The sequence below is a fragment of the Callorhinchus milii genome, unplaced genomic scaffold, assembly GCF_018977255.1.
Source record: "Callorhinchus milii isolate IMCB2004 unplaced genomic scaffold, IMCB_Cmil_1.0 Scaffold5, whole genome shotgun sequence".
NCBI lineage: Eukaryota > Metazoa > Chordata > Chondrichthyes > Chimaeriformes > Callorhinchidae > Callorhinchus > Callorhinchus milii.
In genome coordinates this window covers 51,436,980-51,458,550 of record NW_024704746.1, presented here as the reverse complement: position 1 = coordinate 51,458,550, position 21,571 = coordinate 51,436,980, and the positions used below count along the sequence as shown (strand labels likewise).

The following is a 21,571-nucleotide window of genomic DNA, read 5'->3' as shown; positions in this document are numbered from 1 at the left end:
GAACAATGGGTTTGCAATTGAGCTGTCCCCACACAATGAATTGTTACTTTTGGTCAGTTTGAAGCTACAGTGAAATCTATTAATGAAGTTCCTCTAATTCAGATTGATTAGGATAAAATTAGAACTGATGAAAATAATATTTTGGTGCTTTCTCTGCCACTTGAGGTGGAAAGCAAAGTTTTGATGTTTTCTGAACATCTTGACATTGATTTTCTCAGCTCTCTGTTCTTTTTGACACTCATAAAATATCAAACAAATGGGAAGGGGGAGCAAAGAAAGAGATGGTAAGGTTTCACTATTTCAGAGATGCAACCAGCAAAGCAAGAAAGACCTTTGGTAATCCAGTTTAGTACAGTCCTCTTGGTGTGAGGCTACTTTTAATCATTTGCTGCAAACTGTAATTCATAAAAAAGAGCATGTCTGAATGACACCAGGAGCTGAAACTTTTTTTTAACTCATTCAGCAAATAAAAACTCAGTGAGTATCATGAATATTTTTAAAAATATTTTTTGAAATGAAAATGCTATTAACAATTAAGATCATTTGCAAAATTAACAGGCAATAAAACACTCACCATGACACAGAGAGCAAATATCTGCCTCCCAACCCCTCTGTAAAATACTTTGTCCGTCATTGACTTGTAGTTGTTGCTTTCAGTGTTGATTTTTCACTTTACTTAACTCCAGCTCCCCATTGGTCGGCAGTGTGTCAGCCATTATCGACGTTTGCACCGATACTGTGTCTTTTCACATGAAGAACTGATCTGCAAGATGGCAGCTGATCCAGAGGGCCTGGATGTTGAGTTGGCTGCTGCCGTCTGCAAGGAGATGGTCGTTATGATTGAGGAGGAGAGACGACTACGGGAGATTGTCTTACAAATGGTATGTGATGTGGGGAATGTTAAGCCCTCCGAGTTGCTACCCCGTGTGAAGGGCACTATATAAGTGCATGTTTTTAACAAAAAGAAGTCTTGAATGGAAAGAGCACTTAACCATTATTTTAAAATACTGATGCAACTTTCACCTCAGTGAAGAAAATCTCAAGAATATGTAAAGTTAACATTTTAGGACAAATGGGAATGGGGCGTAATAAATGCAGTTTGGTTGATTCTGAGCTGATGAGATTATTGAAATACCTTGCAGGGAAGGCAAAGCTCAAGTCTATTATGTTAAATGTGCTTCCAAAATAATAGCTCAGTGGGTGTGAATGACAGGATGGAATCTTCTCGAGGGGATTTTGTGGTTAAAATTGCAAAGAGAGAATTGCAGGTGCCATTAACTTGTCTGAGCTGCATCAGCAGGTTGGTGGCCTCAAAATGCATCTATACTTTAGCTTAATTTATATGAAAGGAGCAGCTATTGGTACTTTCCAGGGCAAAGACTGTATGATGCTCACAATACAAGGTTTGCATTTATGACATTTGTTTTAATTGGTTTTAATTGCCTTAGCTTCAGATTGTAGTTCGCATAAGAACTATTGGTATCAGAGCTGATTTTTCCTGTAGGGGAGTGAGCACGAGCTCACAGAGGCCACGTGACTTCCTGGTTTGTTTGTCTTGTTTGTGATATCCGTGCGAGCAGCCAGCTGTCTCCTGTGTTATATGACATCTGGGTCAGTACGTTTCCACAACATCACTTCTGGCGTTCTCTGCATGCAAAGCGAGGTCAGCAGCGACATCATTCTCCAGGCCCACAGGAAGCAAGCTAGGCGTCTGCACAATGAAACCAGCTATCACAATCTTTCAATTGCAGACCACCCCCACTCCTTGAGCTCCCAATCAGTTGTGTGAAATTCTTTCAGATGTTCTCCTAACATCAAAATGTAAATTGTTGTTCTTATGAGTTTCTACTGTCTGAACTTCGTTCCAAACGTTTCTGGTTTCGGAATCTGAACCTTTCAGAGATGCTGTTCCATTCCTGAGAAGGGAAAAAATGAGTTGACGCTATACCTGTGCTCGGTAACAAAACTGGTTGTCACTGCATCTATTTAGTGAGTTGTGCAATGTACCTCCTGACGTGAAAGGCGCTCTATAAATGGAATCTTGTTGTTGTTGTTGTACCTCCTTTATGCTAAAAGCAATTGAAAACTTGACATACAAAAATATGCTGCGGAATAACCTTTAATACTAATTGTTCAGTCAACAGCAACTCCCTCTTGAATCATGTGGCATGCCTTTTGAGGACTACAAAAACATTACAAACAATGGATAATTTCATTTATTATTTACAGGAATGGGACTGAAAGGAAAACTGCTGGCGACAGTCGTCTAGTGTTTTGTTAATGTAACCAGAGCACATTGTCCATTTAAGTAGCCTACTATAAGTTGTATCCCCCTTAATATCTGTTAAAATTTAATTGCACCCTTTGTCTCCAGTATATATTGCAAAAACAAACTTGAAAATGGAGTAAAAATTATTGAGGATTTAGAAATTTAGAAATTGTTCATCAACATTGCATAGAAATTAAAAATTGGTGCCTTGGGCAGTCTTTGGAAAGTATGAAATAAAATGAAGCTTTCTCAAAAGAATGATTTGATTATTACTAAGTGTCTTCAGGAAATGATCACAGAGTGTCTAGATTGTTTTGGTTTTGACTGCAACAGTGAAACAGAAAACTTCTGAGTACTGTGTTCTGTTGTTTTGAAGGATTGAGATAGCATTTATCACATTTTCAGTTCTGACGAAAATGCATCCGCACTTGTGCTCGAGGGAAAAAAAAAGGTTGTGAGATGCATAAGAGTCAAAATTGCAGTATTTCTATTCACATTTCTCTTCTTATTTAAAGGACAGTGTTGAAGTATCCTTTCTGTCACTCTCCAACTGCCATTCTCCCCCCCCCCCCCCCCCCCATACCTGAATGATGCCAGTCTCCGATCTCAATTGGGAAAACCCGAGGAGCTGGCAGCTTGGATTCCCGCTGAGCTAGGATTGCTTAAAATAGCCTTTGCTCTCTTTTTAAGGGGAAACTTTCTAAAGTGAGGCAGGTCTTTCTGAGGACACAAAATAAAAAGGTTACTTTGTGTCTGATTCTAGGATATAACTGAGTCTGAACAAGAAGCATTTGAGCTATTACCAGATGATGAGCGTCAGTGTGAAAAATGCAAGACAACATGCTTCCTTTCTGCTATTACCTGTACCTGTGACCCTAATAGGCTGGTGTGTTTGCACCATGTAAAGGATCTGTGTGACTGTCCAGTTCGGAACTACTGTCTCAGGTATGGAAAATTTTGTTAAAATATCTTTTTACAAAGAGATGCAAAAATTTGAGAATTTCAAATAAGCACATGTTAATTTTTACTTGACTTTGGTTATAGCCATTTGATAAAGTGCCACTGATATTCACCATTTTATCAGCAAGTCAGGTTTCCATATGAAAAGCTTTGCTGATTATTTTGATGGTCCCTTTGTTAGAAATGTTCACCAGGCATTCAGATCCATTTGGAGAACTGACAAGAGGGTCACAACCTTTGCACATGGATCTTATTATAAGAGACTGACAGCCCTCTCATTTACTTGCTCAAATTGCTGACTTGAGCCCAGTATCCTGACCTCAGCTATCTTTCCAAGTAACTTGTTCCAGATATTAATTGCACTTAATGTGAAGAAATTTTGTCCTGAAATTGCACATCACATTCCTTGAAGTTTCTGAAATTTGTTCTGGATTCATGTCTTTTGTCCTGAAAGTTTCCAGCCTCCACCTCCATCCTGTTGTTCCTACTCTGAAACTCTTCCAAAGTATCTCTGACTCGCACTTTCCCTGGTTGGTTTCAGAAACCTTCTTAAAACTAACATCTTTGACCTCCTTCCATCACCTCATTCCTTATTCCCTCATCTCCCACATTGTTCTGGCTCCCATTAAATCCTTGTGAAGTATTTTGAGACATTTCCTACATGAAACGACTATGTAGAAGTGTATGTTCTAACTGGGTACAGTGTTTGACTGCTGGTATATCTCCCACTTTTATCAGGTACCGTTACACATTGGAGGAGCTCCCATCACTGCTTTATGGTGTGAAATCACGAGCCCAGACGTATGACACCTGGGCAAGCAAAGTGAGAGAGGCTTTGGAGGCAGAATTTAATCATAAGAAAGGTGCGTATTTAAAAAAAATATATTTTTCTAGGCTCCATTACATCAGTTTTCTTCTTGCATGTTTATCTCTCCCCCAAATATCACTTAATTTCCCATCCAAGCAGATAGGTGACATTGACTGTCTGGGGGCGGATTGTAGATCGACCTGCCTTCTGAATATTTATTTCCCCTCTTTCTCTTCCCCTCTCTTCAACATTAGCCTGACCAGCTTAGTGAATTTGTGCATGGACCCCCAGTAGTATAAGGTGTTTGTGCCCTTGTTGTCGACCTGAAGAGTTTTTCATATGGTGATGAACCAAAGTGGTTTCAAAATTTGTTATTTTGTTTTGACAATTGATTTTCTCACCTGGACAACTGGGTGACATACTAACTTGACAAACTGTCCTTTTGCTTGGATTTTTGGAACTTGGATTGAAATTTAACTTAGAAAAATGGAACGGATGTTTCTCTTGTGCTGCCCATAAGTGTTCTAGGGGGGAATTACTTTGGGCAAGCTCCACCCAGTTCTCAAATTATAAGTGGGCCATAGCACAAAAACTGTTTAAATTTGGCAACTTTGTGTGAACTGCTTAAAAAAATGATTTGATGTAGGACCTTCAAATGTCAAAATATTGCACTCTTGTGTGCAGAGAAGGATCCGCTAAGAAGAGGCAAAAGACACTTTGGTTGTTCTCGTCTCTCTAAGGACAGCAAGGTCCCAATATAGGTCATGCTTGTGGCATATAAGGCCTGTTTGTGAAAAGTTCCACTTGATGGTTCTGAGCTCATGGGATGCAGCAAAGAGTTTTCTTTGGTCTCATTGCTGCATCCCAGGAGCGGATGGCTCATTTGTCAGGATCAAGCAGCAAGGCGATTTTGGCAAACATTGGAAGTGGCTGCAGGGAGGGGCTACGCTGACCTGTTACTGATCACCCTGGATGCAGTAGGCACGTCTTACCCTTCCCCTCCCCTCCCTTACCCCCCAACCCCAGCTCAGGTCTGAAATGCTGTACTCTGTCCAGCGCCTTGGGATGTCCTCCCGACGTGAAAGGCGCTATACAAATGTAATCTTGTTGTTGTCTATTTGTCAAAGCCCCTTACGTGAGTATCTGGATTTAGCGGCTGGTGCTGAGTAAGCCTGGTAGATGACATTGGACGTGGATATTGAGAGCATCAAGGGGACTGGCACTTCACGAGCTGTCCTGTAAATGTCCTCCCACACCCTGATGGCAGATGTCCACCAGATAGCTGTTGAAGACACTCTGAGGGTTGGAGCTGCTGAAAGACATTACCTGGAGTGCAAATTTGTGAATGTGCTTTTTGACATCCAGGGTTTGGAATCCACCTTGTTTGGTTTGCACAGAGGTTAAGCAGTTGCTGCTCAAGCTCTGCACCTCCAACTGGTGGAACCATTGCTCAGTGGAGAGGGATGTGTGTTTGAGGTCTCAGCAGGAACATGGTGGCAGTGCTCTCACATGTTTCATGCTGAGCTGTGTTGCGCACCAAGAAGTGCACAGGGAGTTTCCGCAAGTCCACAAACCCATCTTTCCAGACGTCAAATGACCAACTTGCAACTATCCTCCGGTGAGGGAGATAAATGGGGTTTCCTTGGAGCTGGCTTCAAGTGACATGTTTGGCCAAGGAATGTCAGAATCGAATCAGCCCTCTATGGCGATCTCAGTTGTCCAGTTCCTGAGCCAATCAGTTCTGTAGTATTCCAGGGCATTGGAATTTCCATTGCTTGGTGGGATGCACAGAACTCTGTTTGGTTTGGATTCTCTTAAGCATTGTGATGGGTTCATGTATGTGTCGGACATCTGGCTGACCAAAAAAAACTATGGTGTGCTCCGTAGTTGGACATTGAGCTATTTCTGGGGGAGATTTCTCAACGGCCGACTATGCTATTTTTGAGGAATGCTTGATGCCCAAAATGGGAAATGATCCACTCCTCATTTTGATGATGGGAAATTCTCAATTGAGATCCAAAGTCAATAAATAATAGTTTACATTTTCTTGTTGTTCCACTCAGATCTTTGTGAGTTAAAAGCTCGATTGGAAGAAGCAGAAGAAAAGAAATATCCTGAGAATGACCTTTTGCGACAGCTCCGTTCCGCTGTGAAAGAGGCAGAAACATGTGCATCAATAGCTCAGCTTCTTGTCAGCAGAAAACAGCGCAATAGGTAAAATGTTTGAAATGATGAGAAACACAGAACTGTTTCAATTTTTAAAAATAATTTGGAGTATAAGGTGATGTGAAATAGGTGGACAGACAGATGGTAGAATTGAGGTCCCTGGCTTCCCTGAACCTAAATTAGAACAATGTCCTGAATATTATATCACCAAACAGAGAGAGATATAGGGAGCAATCACATCTGGAGATAAATGATATTTTATAATCCATACACTGATTTTGGAGAAGAGAAAGGTTGCTATTTTGCTTTTTGCTGCTCTCATGTTAGTTTCAACCAACAAAAGATGCATAATCAATTTGGGAACCCATTGAGTTTGTCGCATTGAACTCGGCAACATGTAACAAAGAGAGGAGAAGGGGGAAATGTTATTCAAGATAAGATTGAAATAAGCAATCGTTTGTAAAAACGTATCTACAAGTCTATCATCAACAACAACAGTTTGCACTTACGTAGTTCCTTTCACATAGTTACATTTTTTAAAAGGACTTGATAGAGATGGTGTGAAAACCTCAGCAGTATGTTAGACAGGGGTAGGAGGGAGATGGCTGAATGATATTCGTCAATCTGCTGAGGAATTGGGGGTTTGTGTAGTCTCTCAAGGATAGGGCAGATTGGGTTCTGAAGCCTCATTTGAGAGAATGCTGGTTGTGTAGTTCCGGTTGCAGCTTTGAGGGTTCAGCTGGGGAGGCCGACAAAGGGGGCGTTGTATTAATAATAATTTGTGCATATCAGTGACCCACAAACAGCCATGGGGTGAATGATCAATTTTATATGGGGCATTAATAAAGTGGAGTCCTGTAGCTCAGTGGTTAGAGCACTCGCTTTGCAAGAGAGAGACCTGGGTTCGATTCCCGACAGGGTGAAACTTTGAGCAAGTTTCCTTACTCCACACGACTGATAATAATCCCTCAAGAAAAAAAACCAATAATAAATTGGTCATTTCAATCCACGACTGTTTGTGGGACACTGCCGCATTTCGCCCACAAATATACAGTCAATTCACTTTACAGTCTATTCTGTGAAGCGCTTTGAGACGTCTAGAAGAAGTGAAAAGTGCTATACCAAAAGCAAGGATTATTATTATTGGTCAGGAAACTGGGAGAAACTTATTCCAATCGTGTATGGGATCTTTAACATTCACTTGAACAAGCAGACAGATCCATTGTTTAACATCTCACCTAAACAAAGGAAGGCACCCCAAATACTTCAACAAATCCTCAGCATTGCTTTGGAGTGTCAGCACAGACATAGTGTGAGAGTGCTGCCAACTAAGCCAGGGATACACTTCCATGATTCAGAAGCGATTGTTGTGTCCTTAACTTCAAATTTTGGACTTCGGAAAGCTAGTTGTGACACCCTTGGCATTGTGTTGATTGCAGATGATTGTGGTCTTGACTCACATAAAAACAATGGCTGCTTAATGTCCTGCTGTCCTGACAGAATGTCTGTCAAACATCAAGTTCTGGTTGAGAGCTAATTTTCACCACCCCACCCTCTGGAACTCCATCTCACAGTCCCTCCGCCTTGCCCCATCCCTAGCTTCCTTCAAGACCCATCTCAAGACCCTCTTCTTTGACCGTGCTTTCGATCACCCTGCTTTGCCCCCCCCTGCCCTCTACCCTCCCCGATCCCGACCCCCAGCTCAGGTCTGAAACTACTGTCCAGCGCCTTGGGATGTTCTCCCGACGTGAAAGGTGCTATACAAATGTAGTTTTGTTGTTGTTGTTAATGTCACTTCATTGCAAGTTCTTTAGAGAACATGACTGAGACTGTAATTTATACAAAAAATGCTTCATAAAAATTTTGAATATAGGCTTGTGTGACAGTTGCCATTTTTATTGCTCTATTTTCCAGACATAAGTCAGAAAGTGGGAAGACTCGGACAAAGCTGACTGTCCACGAATTGAAGGCATTTGTGCATCAACTGTACAGCCTTCCTTGTGTTATCAGCCAAGCACGACTTGTCAAGGTGAGCACTTCACAACAAATTGGGTGGCAGATGTTTTGCTGCGGTCTGTCTGACTTCATCTTTCAGGACTCTGCCAACAATGTATTGTCAGCAGCTGGTAAGATCATGAAATCAGGTAGTGTTGAAATTGAGGATATTGTACTCCCACCTGGCAGCATTTGTTGAGAATTATAGAGAGGATTTTACCCACCATCTTATACTTGGGATAGAAATTTAGGTACAGGAGGCCCTTCAGCACAGGAGGTTGTTGCAAATTGATTTGATGACTGTATTTGTTCATTGTTAGTTGCACAACACTTTCAACGGTCGAGTTTCCTTTAAATATTAAAGCAAAAGTAATGAAAGAAAGGGCCTCCTTCTGTGCTAAAAATTCTATCCCAAGCATTAGATGGTTGATAAAATCCTCTTTGATTATAATAATAATCCTTGCATTTGTTATAACCCCTTATCTCATTGTCGAGATGTCTCAAAGCAAAGCACTTCACAGAATATACTGTAAAGTGAATTGACTATATTTTGTGGGTGAAAGGGTGATTCTCAATAAATGCTGCCAGGTGAGGACCACAAGTATAGATTTCTGTACACGATCTAAGAAAAGTACCCTGCAATACAATACTAAATTACATTTGTAAAATGCCTTTCACATCAGGAAGACGTTGCAAGGAAAAGTTAGGCATTAGGACCCGAGCGGGTGTGGAGGGGGTGGTGTTTGGATCAGGGAGGGTGGAGGGCAGGGAGGGTATGAGGGTGGCCAAAGGCACGATTGAAGAGTAGGGTCTTGAGGCGTTCCTTGAAGGAGGCAAGGGAGGGAGTTAGGTGAAGGGAATGTGGGATGGAGTTCCAGAGGGTGGGGGCAGAGAGGCTGAAGGCCTAACCGCTGATGGTGGGCTGGGCGGGGACATGGAGCAGGCCGGAGCCTGCTGAGCGGAGAGAGCGGACAGGTTGATAAGGGGTTAGCAAGTCAGAGAGGTAGGAGGGGGCAAGGCCATGGAAGGCCTTGAAGGTGAGGATGAGAATTTTGAACTCGATCTTCTTGAGGATGGGGAGCCAGTGGAGCTGGGTGAGGGTGTGGTGATGGGATCACGGAGCCTGGTGCGGGAGAGGACACGAGCTGCAGAGTTCTGGATGATCTGCAGCTTGTGGAGGGAAAGTTGGAAAGCCAGCAAGGAGCTAATTAGCATAGTCGAGCCTAGATGTAAAAGGCATGAATGAGGATTTCAGTGGCCTGAGGGGTGAGGCAGTGGCAGAGTCGGGTAATGTTAAAGAGGTGAGGGAAGGCAGAGCGGATTATGGCATGGATGTGGGGGAGAAATGACAGTTGAGGGTTGAACAAGACGCCTAGGTTCCTGACTGGCTCATTGAGGTGTAGCGTACATCTGTGAATGTCGATACTGCCAGTGCCTGAGGTTAGCGAAGGTTTAAAGGGTCAGAAACGGTCAGAAAAAAGGTTAAAAGTGGTGAGAAACGGATTATAATCAGGTTTGAGACAGTTTAAATGGTTATAAATGGCTGGAAATGGTTTAGAGACAGCATGAAATGTGGCACAAACCGTTTAAAATGGGTTCAAAGTGTTTATGAATAATCGTAATTGGTTTCAAATGCTTTGAAATGGCTTCAGTGACTGTTTTAAAATGGACAAAAACACGTTTAAAACGGTTAAACTCTCACTCTGCAGAACAAATGGAACATTTATTTTTCCCATGCGAACCATCCGCTAAGCCTTTCTGATGATGCAAGTTTTATCTGGGGCAATGAGTACTTTGTTCATTTTGTGAGAGGATTGCCGCACTGGATCATTCCATTGGAGTACCAATGGGTAGTGTCCTGCAAATGTGAGATGAAAGTTTGCTTCCATTGTCAACTTTCAGAGTTGGTGGTGTGAAGACTGCTTTTCCAAAATCATTTGTGCTTTTCCGTAGTTATCCTTCCTGTTAGCTTGGTAACAGAATTGTCCAGATAACACCAGGTTGGCTACTTACCCAATCACTTTCAAGTTGTTGTGTCATAAGGAAGATAGAATAAAATTATGTTGCACATTCTTACCAAATAAATGAAATATAAATTTATCTCTTTTTCAGGAGCTGCTTGACAGTGTGGAAGAATTCCATGTGCGTGCTGAGGAGGCTCTGACTGATGAGACTCCAGACTCGACCAAGTTACAATCCTTGATAGAGTTGGGCTCAGGGCTGGATGTGGAGCTGCAGGAGCTTCCCAGACTCAAGCAAGAGCTTCAACAAGCTCGGTGGCTCGATGAAGTTCACCTCACCCTCTCAGACCCTGACAAGGTCACTCTGGACGTGATGAAAAAACTCATAGATTCTGGTATCGGTCTGGCACCACATCCTGCAGTTGAAAAGGCGATGGCAGATTTACAGGAGCTCTTAACTGTCTCTGAGCGTTGGGAGGAGAAGGCCAAAATTTGTCTGCAAGCGAGGTATGACAATCATGTTTCTGCAAGCAGCCACTAGCCCTTTCTCATGCTGGATCACATACGCATCTTATCACAAAACTGTCTGATAACGATTACCTTTGGCCTGCTTTTTTGTTGACAATTTCTCAGTTTGTGGTGGGTTGCTGTTTGAGACAAGGCTAGTGAGTTGCAAACTCAACAAAGTGTTAGAACTGTACAATTTGTTTTTCATCTGTCAATTGATCTAATTTTATGTTTGATGGAGTAAACAGTGTAGGAAATGTTAATACATTCTTCCTCCTTCCCCCATACTTTGAGAAATGGTTCATACATAGTACAGGGTAAAGAATGACAAAGGAAGAAAAAAATGCAAATATTTTGCATAGAAAAGTGTTCTTGTGTACTTGAACAAATTGGAACTGACCTGTGCGCAGTGCAGTGGAATTCTCTCGAGTTCTTAATGTTCCATGAAGTAATTTGTTAAACTTCAACATGTATTCAATTGAATTTTTCTTTATTTATTTATTTCTCCATAGAGTGCTGCTGTTTGTACTGTGAGAAGAGTAGCTCTGTGTGTGCGTGCGTGTGCATGCTGATAAGATGGTTTGCTTGTCATTTGTTTTTTATGTAAATGTTGCGTAAGATTGAATGCAAGAAAGATTAAGCTGCCACTGGTGGAATTTCATCCTATTCAGGTGTCTGTCAGGTCTTCTAATTTTTGTTTCCCACCATAAGTGCACAGACACAGACAAACAAACACTTTTTTAATAACTTTATAGTTCCTTTAACTTTTGGCAGCATTTGTGAATTATCAGCAAAAATGTAAAACTTGGCTTCCAGGGCAAAACCACAGAAGTTACCACTTTCAGTTGCAACAGCACTGAGTTAGAAAATCCATCTGCTGATAATCATTGCTTTGCATAACTAGTTTCACATTGTTTTCCCTGTATTTCAGAAGTCAATAAAATGAATGATAAACTGTACTTGACTTTGCCAATCTGAAATATGGATGTTTTAATCCAAAAGGGCTCTCAAAAGTCATTTAGTAATCCATATTAATGGTTGGATTTGTGGCTTGGTATTGTTTCCTCATTAGCAGTCACATGGACCTGGGACCAAAAGCAAAGGGCATGTTCAAATCCATCAATGAGGTTATCCAGGGAAAAGGTCAAATCTTTGTGCCATTTTAATTCACTTTATTGAGAGAATGAAGAGAAGAAGGGCTCAATCTGTATGTATCAGTGCCTTGGGCCGTCCTACCAACATAAAAGGCTACACAAATGGAATTTGTTGTCTGTGGTTTTATGTTGCCCAAACTGGTTATGGGTGTATTCTTCACTTCAGATGAGGGAGCACTATAATCTAAATATACATTTATATTGCGTCTTTCACATTGGGTGAAGTCCCAAAACACAAAAGTATTGGCTGGATACTCCAGACGTGGATGGGAGCTAATAGTGGTGGGGAGAGGAAAGATGGCAAAAGGTGTAGGTTGAAGAGGTAGGTTTGAATTTGAACGTAGTGAGAAAGAGAGGGAGCAAGGGAGTTGAAGGGAATCTGGGATGAAGTTGCAGAGTGGTACAGGAAGACAGAAAGCTTACGGGCAGGTAGGGTGTGAGACAACAAACAGGCTGGTGTTCACTGAGCAAAGTTTGCTAGGGTTTGAAAAGGTCACAGAAGTAGAGTGGGGTGAGACCATGGAGAACTATGAAGGTGAGAACCAGGATCTTGAATTTGATCTACTTGACGATGGGGATCCAACAGAGCTGGGTGAGGGTGATAAGCTTGCGGAACCTTGTGCGAGAGAGGATATGGGCTGCAGAGTTCTGAACAGTCTGCATCTTGTATATGGAAGAGCTTGGGAGTCTGGTACGCAAAGTGGTGACATGGACCAGCTTGGATGGGATAAATGCATGGATTAAGGTCTTGGCTGCTCGAATATAGAGGTTGTGGAGAAGGCAGGGAAAGCTGAGCAGGTCAGCATAGAGGTGTCATTTAAAGAACAGTTGGAAGTCCAACAAGATGACTACTTCCTGCACCGGCTCCACAAGGTGGAATAGGTAGATCAGATATGTCCAGGGTTTACTCTGTGTTTTTCGGGCAAGGTCTTTACATAGGTACTGACTTTTCTTTTCTTTTCAGGCCTCGGCATAGCATGGCGATGCTGGACAGTATTGTAAATGAGGCAAAGAAAATTCCCGCCTATCTGCCTAATGTGCTTGCGCTTAAGGAAGCCCTATTGAAAGCCAAAGACTGGACTGCCAAAGTAGAAGCTATTCAGGCAAGTCTGAAGCCTTTGCACTTCAAAAGTGAAGAAAGTATTTCATGAAGCTATTTAAAGGTGGGAAGGCAGGTGGAAAAAGGAGTCAAGAAAACAAATGAAATCCTAAGCTTTATAAATATGGATCTAGAAGATAATATAATCAATGTAAAGCTTGCATGAATCATCAGTTGGACCGCAGTTAGAATATTCTGAATGGGTAGAAGAAGCCAAGAAATGAGGTGAGGTGGGACAAAGGTGCTGGAACAGGTAGGAGTGGAAACAGGATCTAGAACACACAGGTCCACCCTCGGTTGAACGGCACCTCCAACAATGCTTCACTCACCACTGCACTGAAGTGTCAGCCTAGACTCTGAACTCAAACTCTTGATGGAGTGATAACTGGAGAGTTTAGAAGGTCCCGTGAAGGTGGTCTGTAACCAGCTTATAGGTTGGACAGCACTGTTCTGATTCATAAATTGGACTTCCATGTATCCCGACTACCATGTCATAAAGTGGTACCGCTGTAGGTTATCATCCGTGAATTTGATATAATCCCTTTCCGTTGTGGGTGGGAGGTTAAAAGTACTTCACTGTATTTGCCATTACACTTTGACAAACATGATATCTTATGAACAATAAAATCCCATGAATACCAACAACAACTTTCATTTATATAGCACCCCTCACGAAGGGGAGAGTCCCAGGGCATTTGACAGTGATGGAGCATAACGCCGAGTCAGGGGGAGGTGACCATAAGCACGCTCGAAGAGAAAGGTCTTCGGTCGCAATCTGAAGATGTGGAAGGAAGGGGCAAGGCGGAGGGATAGAGGAAGAATTCCAGAGGTTCGGGGCATAGTGGCGGAAAGAGCAGCCGCTAATGGAAATGGAGGGCACAAGGGACGTGCAGAAGACTGGAGTCAGTCAAGCGGGTTGTGGGTTGGGGGGTAAGCAGGTCGGAGAGGTAGGGAGCTGCCAGGGCATGAAGGGGATTGAAAATGAGTGTGAAGATCTTGAAATCGATTTGGTCAGTGATGGGGAGCCAGTTGAGCCTGGCTAGAACTGATCTGATATACGGAGTTTAGTACGGGTGAGTATGCAGGCGGTGGCATGTTGGATCAGCTGGATCCTGTATGTGGTGGAGCTGGAGAAACCGACATTGAGTGCCTTTGAAAAGTCGAGTTAGGAGGTGACGAATGCAGGGATGAGTGTTTCAGCTGCGTCTGGGGTAAGCTACGGTCGGGGGTGGGCAATGTGGCGGATGTGGGGAAGCAAGAACAGCTGTGGGTCGAACCTGACGCCTAGATTGTGCACCAGTTCAATAAGTCTGAGAGATAGGCCGGCGAGGTTGAGGAGGTCAGAGCCGCAGGATAGAAGACATTGACGGGAGCCAATGAGTATGGCTTCCGTCATGTCAATATTTAGTTGTAGGAGGTTTTTGCTCATCCAGGCCCTGATGCCCAACAGACCGGCTGAGAGAACATCGGCAGACCTGGAATCGCAGCTGTAGGAGGAGAAGTAGAACAGCCATGACCAATGTTATTTGGGAATTGTTGGCTAGGACACCGGGAGAAACCCCCTTTTCTTTTCAAATTATAACTTAGATTTTTAACGTCCATTTGAACAAGCAGATGGGGTCATCGGTTTTATGTCTTGTCTGAAGGATGCCGCCTCCCAGCAGTGCAGTGCTCCACCAGTACAGCAATGCAGCGTCAACCTCGACTGTGTGAGTTCAAAATCCCAATGTGGACTTGAACCAAAAACTTTCTGATTCAGAGACAAGAAAGAGTCTACAAATTGAGCCAAGCTGATACTGAGGCCTTGTAGAAGTAACAAACGCAAATGGGCAGTAATCGAGACCTGATTCTGAAAGTCTCATTCAGCCTTTCCAGTCACACGAGCCTGCTGATTCCCCAAATCCATTAATATTCTTCCTTTTCAAGCATCCATCTGATTCTGCCCTCTTTATGTCCCTCTCCCCCTCCACTCATTGGTGGGAGAGCTTGCAGCCACTCCCCCCCCCCCCCCCACTATGAAGAAATCACCCTAAATTCCTCCACCTCGCTCCTTCTCTTTGTTTTCAAAACCTTTCCAAAAATCTTATTTCTATGTCTATTCCTTTGGCCATTCCCCATCTCACTGCTCCGCTACCACTCCTGTCTCTTTGAACCATGTTAGAAGGTTCTCCTGTTATTGGTGCTCAATAAATACAAGCTGTTTTATACGAATATATGGAGATTCACTCAACAGATTGTGGTAGAGAAATTCACATTCCAACAAACCTCCAGGTGAACACTTGTAATTTCCTATGACATTGTAGTCTTTTATTTGTGNTTTTTTAATGGATTCTCTGTGGCATGTCTTACTGTGAATGATTTTTCAATGTGCCTGCAGAATGGTTCTTTCATTGCTTACCTGGACCAGTTGGAAAGTCTCTTGTCAAGAGGCCGTCCGATCTCAGTTCGGCTTGATCCACTGCCACAGGTGGAGTCCCAAGTAACGGCCGCTCGAGCCTGGAGAGAACGTACTGCCAGGACCTTCCTGAAGAAGAACTCCACTTATACGCTGTTGCAGGTATACATTTCATCTGTCACTCGGCAATGCAATTTGTTTCATGGTCTCAAAAGTTTCCTTTGAATAACCCTTTGAATGTTTGTATGTATTTCTACACAATACATGATTCACGTGCCTTTATTGATTTGATTCTCACTTGGCATAGCCAGCAGTTGAAATTAGAAATGTGAGAATAACATTACATTTGTATAGCTCCTTTCACGTCGGGAAGACGTTCATAACCTGTGTAATTTTATACTGTGGTCAAGTGTGTCTGAGAGGTGGGTCTGAGAGGTGGTTCTCAGATCATCTTGGAGGCTAAAAATAATCCTAAAATCCTTTTTTTCCCACCACTCACTACCTCCTCTGTGCGCCCCCTCAGGCCTCCTAAATCTTCACATCGAATGCCAAGTGCGAGGAGGTCATGGACTTCTTTTCATCCAAAATACACAACATCCGCCAGGCAGCCTCATCTCCTGCCTCTTGTCACCCACCACCACCACCTCTCCGTCCCCCTCACTCTCCCCATCGTCAGCTCCTTCCACGACCTCTATCCTACATTCCTTCCTCCCCATCTCTCCCTCCTCCCTCTCACCCACCATCACCTCAATTAAACCCACCACCTGCTGCCTCGACCCCCTCCCCACCAACTTGCTGGTCACCCAGCTCCCACTCCTCCACTACTGGCTGATGTCATCAACCAGTCCCTCTCCTATGGATCAGTCCCTGCCCCCCTCAAACCTGCTGTCGTCACCCCTCCTCCTCAAAAAACCTTCCCTAGATCCCTCAAACCCAAGTCACTACCGCCCTATCTCAAACCTGCCCTTCCTCGCAAAAGTCCTAGAACGCATTGTTGCACATCAATTTCGCGCACACCTCTCCCCACTCCCTCTTCGAACCCCTCCAGTCTAGTTTCCGCCATATCCACAGTACAGAGACTGCGCTTGTGAAAGTCACAAATGACATCTTCTCTATCTGTGACCAGGGCTCCCTCTGCCTCCTTGTCCTCCTGGACCTCTCTGTCGCTTACGACACAGTCGATCACGCCATCCTCCTCCATTGCCTTTCCTCCGTCATCCACCTCAGTGGGACTGCACTCGCCTGGTTCGAGTCCTACCTCACGATCCGCCAGTAGTACATCTGCACAAACGGCTTCTCCACCCGCTCTCACCTGGTTACCTGCGGGTTCATCCTTGGCCCCCTCCTCTTTCTGATCTACATGCTCCCTCTTGGGGTACACTTCCACATGTATATGGACGACACCCAACTCTATTTTTCCACTTCACTTTGCGACCCCCAGTCCCCTGATGTTCTGTCAGCCTGCCTATCAGACATCAGGAGCTGGATGACCGCAAATTTCCTTCAGCTGAACGTTGACAAGACAGAAGCCATACTCTTTGGCTCTCGTCAACGTCGAAAATCACATGGCTCTCACCCCCTCCACCTACCCGACCTCCCGCTAAAACTCTCCAAACCCGTACGCAACCTAGGCGTCAGGTTTAACCCCCAATTATCCTTCCTCTCCCACATCCAGTCCCTCACCAGCACCGCTTTCTTCCACCTCCGACGCATCGCCTGTCTCCGCCAATACCGCACTCCAAAAGCCGCTGAAACCCTGGTCCATGCCTTTGTCACCTCGGCTGGACTATTCAAATGCCCTCCTCACTGGTCTCCCCTCCACTACCATTCATAAAATCCAGGTCATACAAAACTCTGCCACCTGCATTCTTACCCACACCAAACTCCGCTCCCCGATTACCTTGCCAGACTGCACTGGTTGCCTGTCCCAGAGAGGATCGACTTCAAGATCCTCACCCTTGTCTTCAGATCCCTCCACACCTTTGCACCCCCCCTACCTCTCTGACCTCTACTCTCAACAGTGCCAGTTGCCTTCATTCCACCGGGTCTGGCCTCCTCCTCGTCCCCCGAGTCCTCCACTCCACCCTCGGCGGCCGTGCTTTCAGGCACTATGCCCCGAGGCTGTGGAACTCCCTTCCTCACACCCTTCGCCTCGCCCTCTCTCTTCCTATTTTCAGGTCTCAGCTGAAGATCTTTCTTTTCGACTGCGCCTTTGGTCACCTTCCTCCCCCTCCCCTTGGCTCGGCCCTGGGATCCGTTACTGTGAAGCGCTCTGAGACGCCGTCCGGCGTGGAGGGCGCTATATAAATCTGAGTTGTTGTTGTATCTGCAGTCGCCTTTGCTGGGAAATGAGACTCTGTCTGTATGCGATAATAATGATTGCAGTGATAAGAGAATCCCCCAAATAAAATTGGTCTTTCATTTCATAGTTGTTTGTGGGACATTGTTGTGTGCGATTGGGTGGCTGCGTTTGCTTACCGATACACGGTCGCTACACTTCATATTAAATTCTGTGAAGCGCTTTTGAGATGTCCTCCTGATGTGAAAGGTGCTGTACTAAATGGAAGGATCATTATTATTGCCTCTGGTAATAGTTATTCAAAAGTCAGGTAGTCGATTTGATTAAACAAGGTTGGGCAGCGAATGGCAACTCTCATGGAGCGGGAGCCATGTGATGCAGGGTCAGGGGGCATTTGTGAACCATGGGGCTGGGAGGCCAGTGCAGGTAGGGGGCATTTGGTCACAGAAAGGGTGGTAACCAAGTGACATTCCACGTATTTAAATAAGATCATAAGAAATGCTAGACGAAAAAAGACCAAGGTCCATCTAATTCGCCTTCCACCTTTCTGGCGGTCGCATGCACATATGTCCCAAACCACCTATGTAATGTATTCCTTAATGTTATTTTCTAAAAGAAAACTATCTAATCTATTTGAAAGAATCAACACTTCCTGTACGGTTGAAATGTGGTTGTAAAAGAGTTTTATAGAATCATAGAATTGTACAGCACAAAAAGAGGCTATTCGGCCCATCAAGTTTGTGCTAGCTCTTTGAATAGAGCAATCAATGTCAATCCCGCTCCCCAGCCCTTTCCCCATAACCCTGCAAACCCATCCTCCTCAAATACCCGTCCACCACGTTTTTAAAAGTTGTTATCGAATCGGCCTCGACCACCCTTTTAGGCAATGCGTTCCAGATTCAAACAACTCGCTGAGTGAAAACATTTCTTATTTTATTAGGTATTTCTTACTCAATTTTTTACTCTATTAGGTCTCCTTGTAACCTTCTCTGGTCCAGTGAGAATAATCCCAGCCTCTCTAGCCTTTCCTCATAATCAAGGTCCCTCATTCCTAGTACCATGCTTATAAATCTCCTCTGCACCCTTTCCAATGCCTTAACATCCTTCCTGTAGTGTGGTGCCCAGAACTGGGTGCAGTATTCTAACTGAGGCGTAACCAGTGTTTTATATAGGTTAATCATAACCTCCTGACTCTTGTACTCTATGCCCCTATTTATAAAGCCTAGAAACCCATTTGCCCTTTTTACAGCCTTATCTACCTGTCCTGCCACCTTCAAGGATTCATTTAGCTGCACCCCCAGGTCTTTCTGTTCTTTTACCCCCCTTAAGATTGTATTACCAGCCTAGATTGCCTCCCCTTATTTTTCTTCCAAAATGCAATACCTCGCATTTTTCCACATTGAAATTCATCTGCCATCTGTCTGCCCATTTTACCATTCTATCTATGTCTTCCTGTAGTTGGCTCCTATCCTTCTCACTGTTTACCACCCTACCTAATTTTGTGTCGTCCGCAAACTTGGAAATGGTACTTGCTGTACCCAAGTCCAGGAGGAAGGAGGACAATAATTAACTCATTAAATGAAAAGTCATTACAATTTAATGAGATTGCATTGATGAGCCTTCCCTGTTCATAACAGTGAAACCCGTTTAACGTGTTGACTTCTCACTTCAGGTGACTTGAATGATTTATTTCATGTCATATTTTACTCTTCTACATTGGGCAATAAATTTTAATTATAGTGGGACCACACTGGATTACTCACCCACCTGTCCATACAACGCTTAAGGGTAACTGTGTTCTCAGCAGTTACGAAACTTCAAATGGACCATTCTCTGGCAAGCTGTAACATTGCAAGTTACAGCTTGCCAGAGAATGGGTAGGGCTGCAATTGACGACACTGAGAGGCAACAGAATTTGTTCCCAGATTTTTTTGAAGTACATAAGTCATCAGGTGAAGAAGGCGATGGATTCTACATTTGTCAAGTTTTCGGTCACTTTGATGAAATCAGAGAGAAAAATTAGTACAATTTAAGTTGGTTAAACGTGATTTTTGGAGAGTATCTGACAGTGAGGAGCTTCTAAGAGGAATGCTTGGGAAGTTTTCCTACTGTGAGAGGGGTTCTCTAAATGTGCAGTTTTTTGGAAATGGGCTTATGAAATTTTGGGATTGTAGACTATTAAGTGCAGAAACTGGCCATTCGTGTCTGCCCTGGTCGGTTTCTTGACTTGAGCAACCTCATTTTGTTCTACTCTCTGTGCTTATTGTGGTGTGAAGATATTGGTATCCAAAGCATGGATAGGCAAAGATGTATTGTGTTATTTTAAGAGACTAGTGGAGCTTCTCTTGTATGGAAAGCTGCCTCAAAGAAATGAACAAATTGCAGTACAGGAGACGGGCAGGAGATGGTGGGATGATAGAATTAGGAACAAGAAAAAGCCATTCAGTTTCTTGTGTCAATTTTAGATCATAGATCATGGATCATCCTATTTACATGCCTCTTCCCCATATTTCTCTTAAGTGTTTTACTTCCCAAGAACCCCTCCCTATGAGCTTTTTTTATGGATCCTACCAACCGCCAAAACTTCATCTTGGCCAATGGTTTTTCTTCTCGCCTCCGCCCGGTCACCTGTGGGGTAGCCGCAGGCTCCATCCTTGGCCCACTTTTTTTCCTTATCTACAAGTTCCCTCTCAGTGATGTCATCCGCAGACATGGGGTCAATTTCCACATGAATGTAGATGACACCCAACTCTACTTCTCCTCCTCTGTCTGCGACTGCCAGTCCATTGATGTCCTATCAGCTTGTCTAAATGACATTGAGGCCTGGATGAGTGCAAATTTCCTGTAGCTGAATGTCGGCATGACGGAAGCCACACTCTGGCTCTTGTCAACGTCTTCTCCTGTGAGTCTGAACTCCTCAACCTCTCCCTCAGACTCTCTGAACCCATGTGCAACTTAGGCGTCAGGTTTGATCCATTTACTGTGAAATGGAATGACTGTATTTGTAGGCGAACATGGCAGCAAAATTGCACACAAGGTCCCACAAACAGCCATGAAACGAGTGATCGTTTTGTTTTTATTTTGGTGGATTGTTTCCCAGGACACTGGGAGAAACTTCCATCTCTTTTTGTATAGTGCCGTGAGATCTTTAACATCCACCTGAACAGGCAGACTGAACTTTGGTTTAATGTCTCATCCGAAGGATGGCACCTCCGACAATGCAACCGACAATGTAGTGTCATCTTAGACTATGCGAGTTCAAGTCATGCCGTAGGATTTGAACCCACAACGTTTTGTGACTCAGAATTGCGAGTGCTACTGCTGATGCAAGCTGATACGCAATCTCTTATGTGACAGTTTTAGAATATTTGTTAGAAGGGTAACAATTTGCTGAGTTGTCTACCAAGTCAGTTATTTCTTTGAAGTTCCAGGAATTTGTCAGTTTTATTTACTGTAAATCTATCCTAACATTGTCTTTGCATTACTTATTATTGCACTAGCAGCTTCATTCTCTCCTTCAGAATGTTCTCTCATGTTTCCCGTGACGCAGATGTCAAACTCACTTACCTGTGGTTCTCAGAATTACCCTTTACCTGTCCCCTGCATTCTTAATAAATTGGTGTTACATTCATCCCTCTCCATTTCTTGGGCACCATTTCTGTTCCAGTGATTGCCTGAAGAAATCCACTATCATTTGAGTGATTTCATAATCCTTAAGGACCTCAATGTACAACAATATGGTCCAACAGGCGGCACGCGGGTGATTTTATGCGGCCTGCAACCATTTCCAACATTTCAGCTTCCACTGCCTGCCTCCCTCCCTCCCTGGTGAACGTCCTCCCATGGCAGCAGCAGGAGCCTGCAGTTGGGAGGACTCGGCACGCAGATCTTTACTTCAGTCTGTCAGGAAGGCAAGCGCATCTCTTACCAACCACCGGCTCCTGCCGCTGCAGATAGT

At 43.8% G+C, this 21,571-nt stretch overlaps 1 protein-coding gene across 2 annotated transcripts in view; it reads left to right on the top strand.

Moving 5' to 3' along the window:
- The window catches only part of kdm5a (lysine (K)-specific demethylase 5A), an 86,995-nt gene that overhangs the window by 40,335 nt on the left and 25,089 nt on the right, over positions 1 to 21,571 (top strand). For both annotated transcript variants that reach the window (XM_007898636.2, XM_007898637.2), the window contains exons 14-21: positions 687 to 881; positions 3,033 to 3,214; positions 3,968 to 4,092; positions 6,101 to 6,251; positions 8,118 to 8,232; positions 10,311 to 10,666; positions 12,785 to 12,923; positions 15,297 to 15,476. In XM_007898636.2, the coding sequence (XP_007896827.2) occupies positions 687 to 881; positions 3,033 to 3,214; positions 3,968 to 4,092; positions 6,101 to 6,251; positions 8,118 to 8,232; positions 10,311 to 10,666; positions 12,785 to 12,923; positions 15,297 to 15,476 (1,443 nt within the window). The remainder of the gene's footprint in view (positions 1 to 686; positions 882 to 3,032; positions 3,215 to 3,967; positions 4,093 to 6,100; positions 6,252 to 8,117; positions 8,233 to 10,310; positions 10,667 to 12,784; positions 12,924 to 15,296; positions 15,477 to 21,571) is intronic.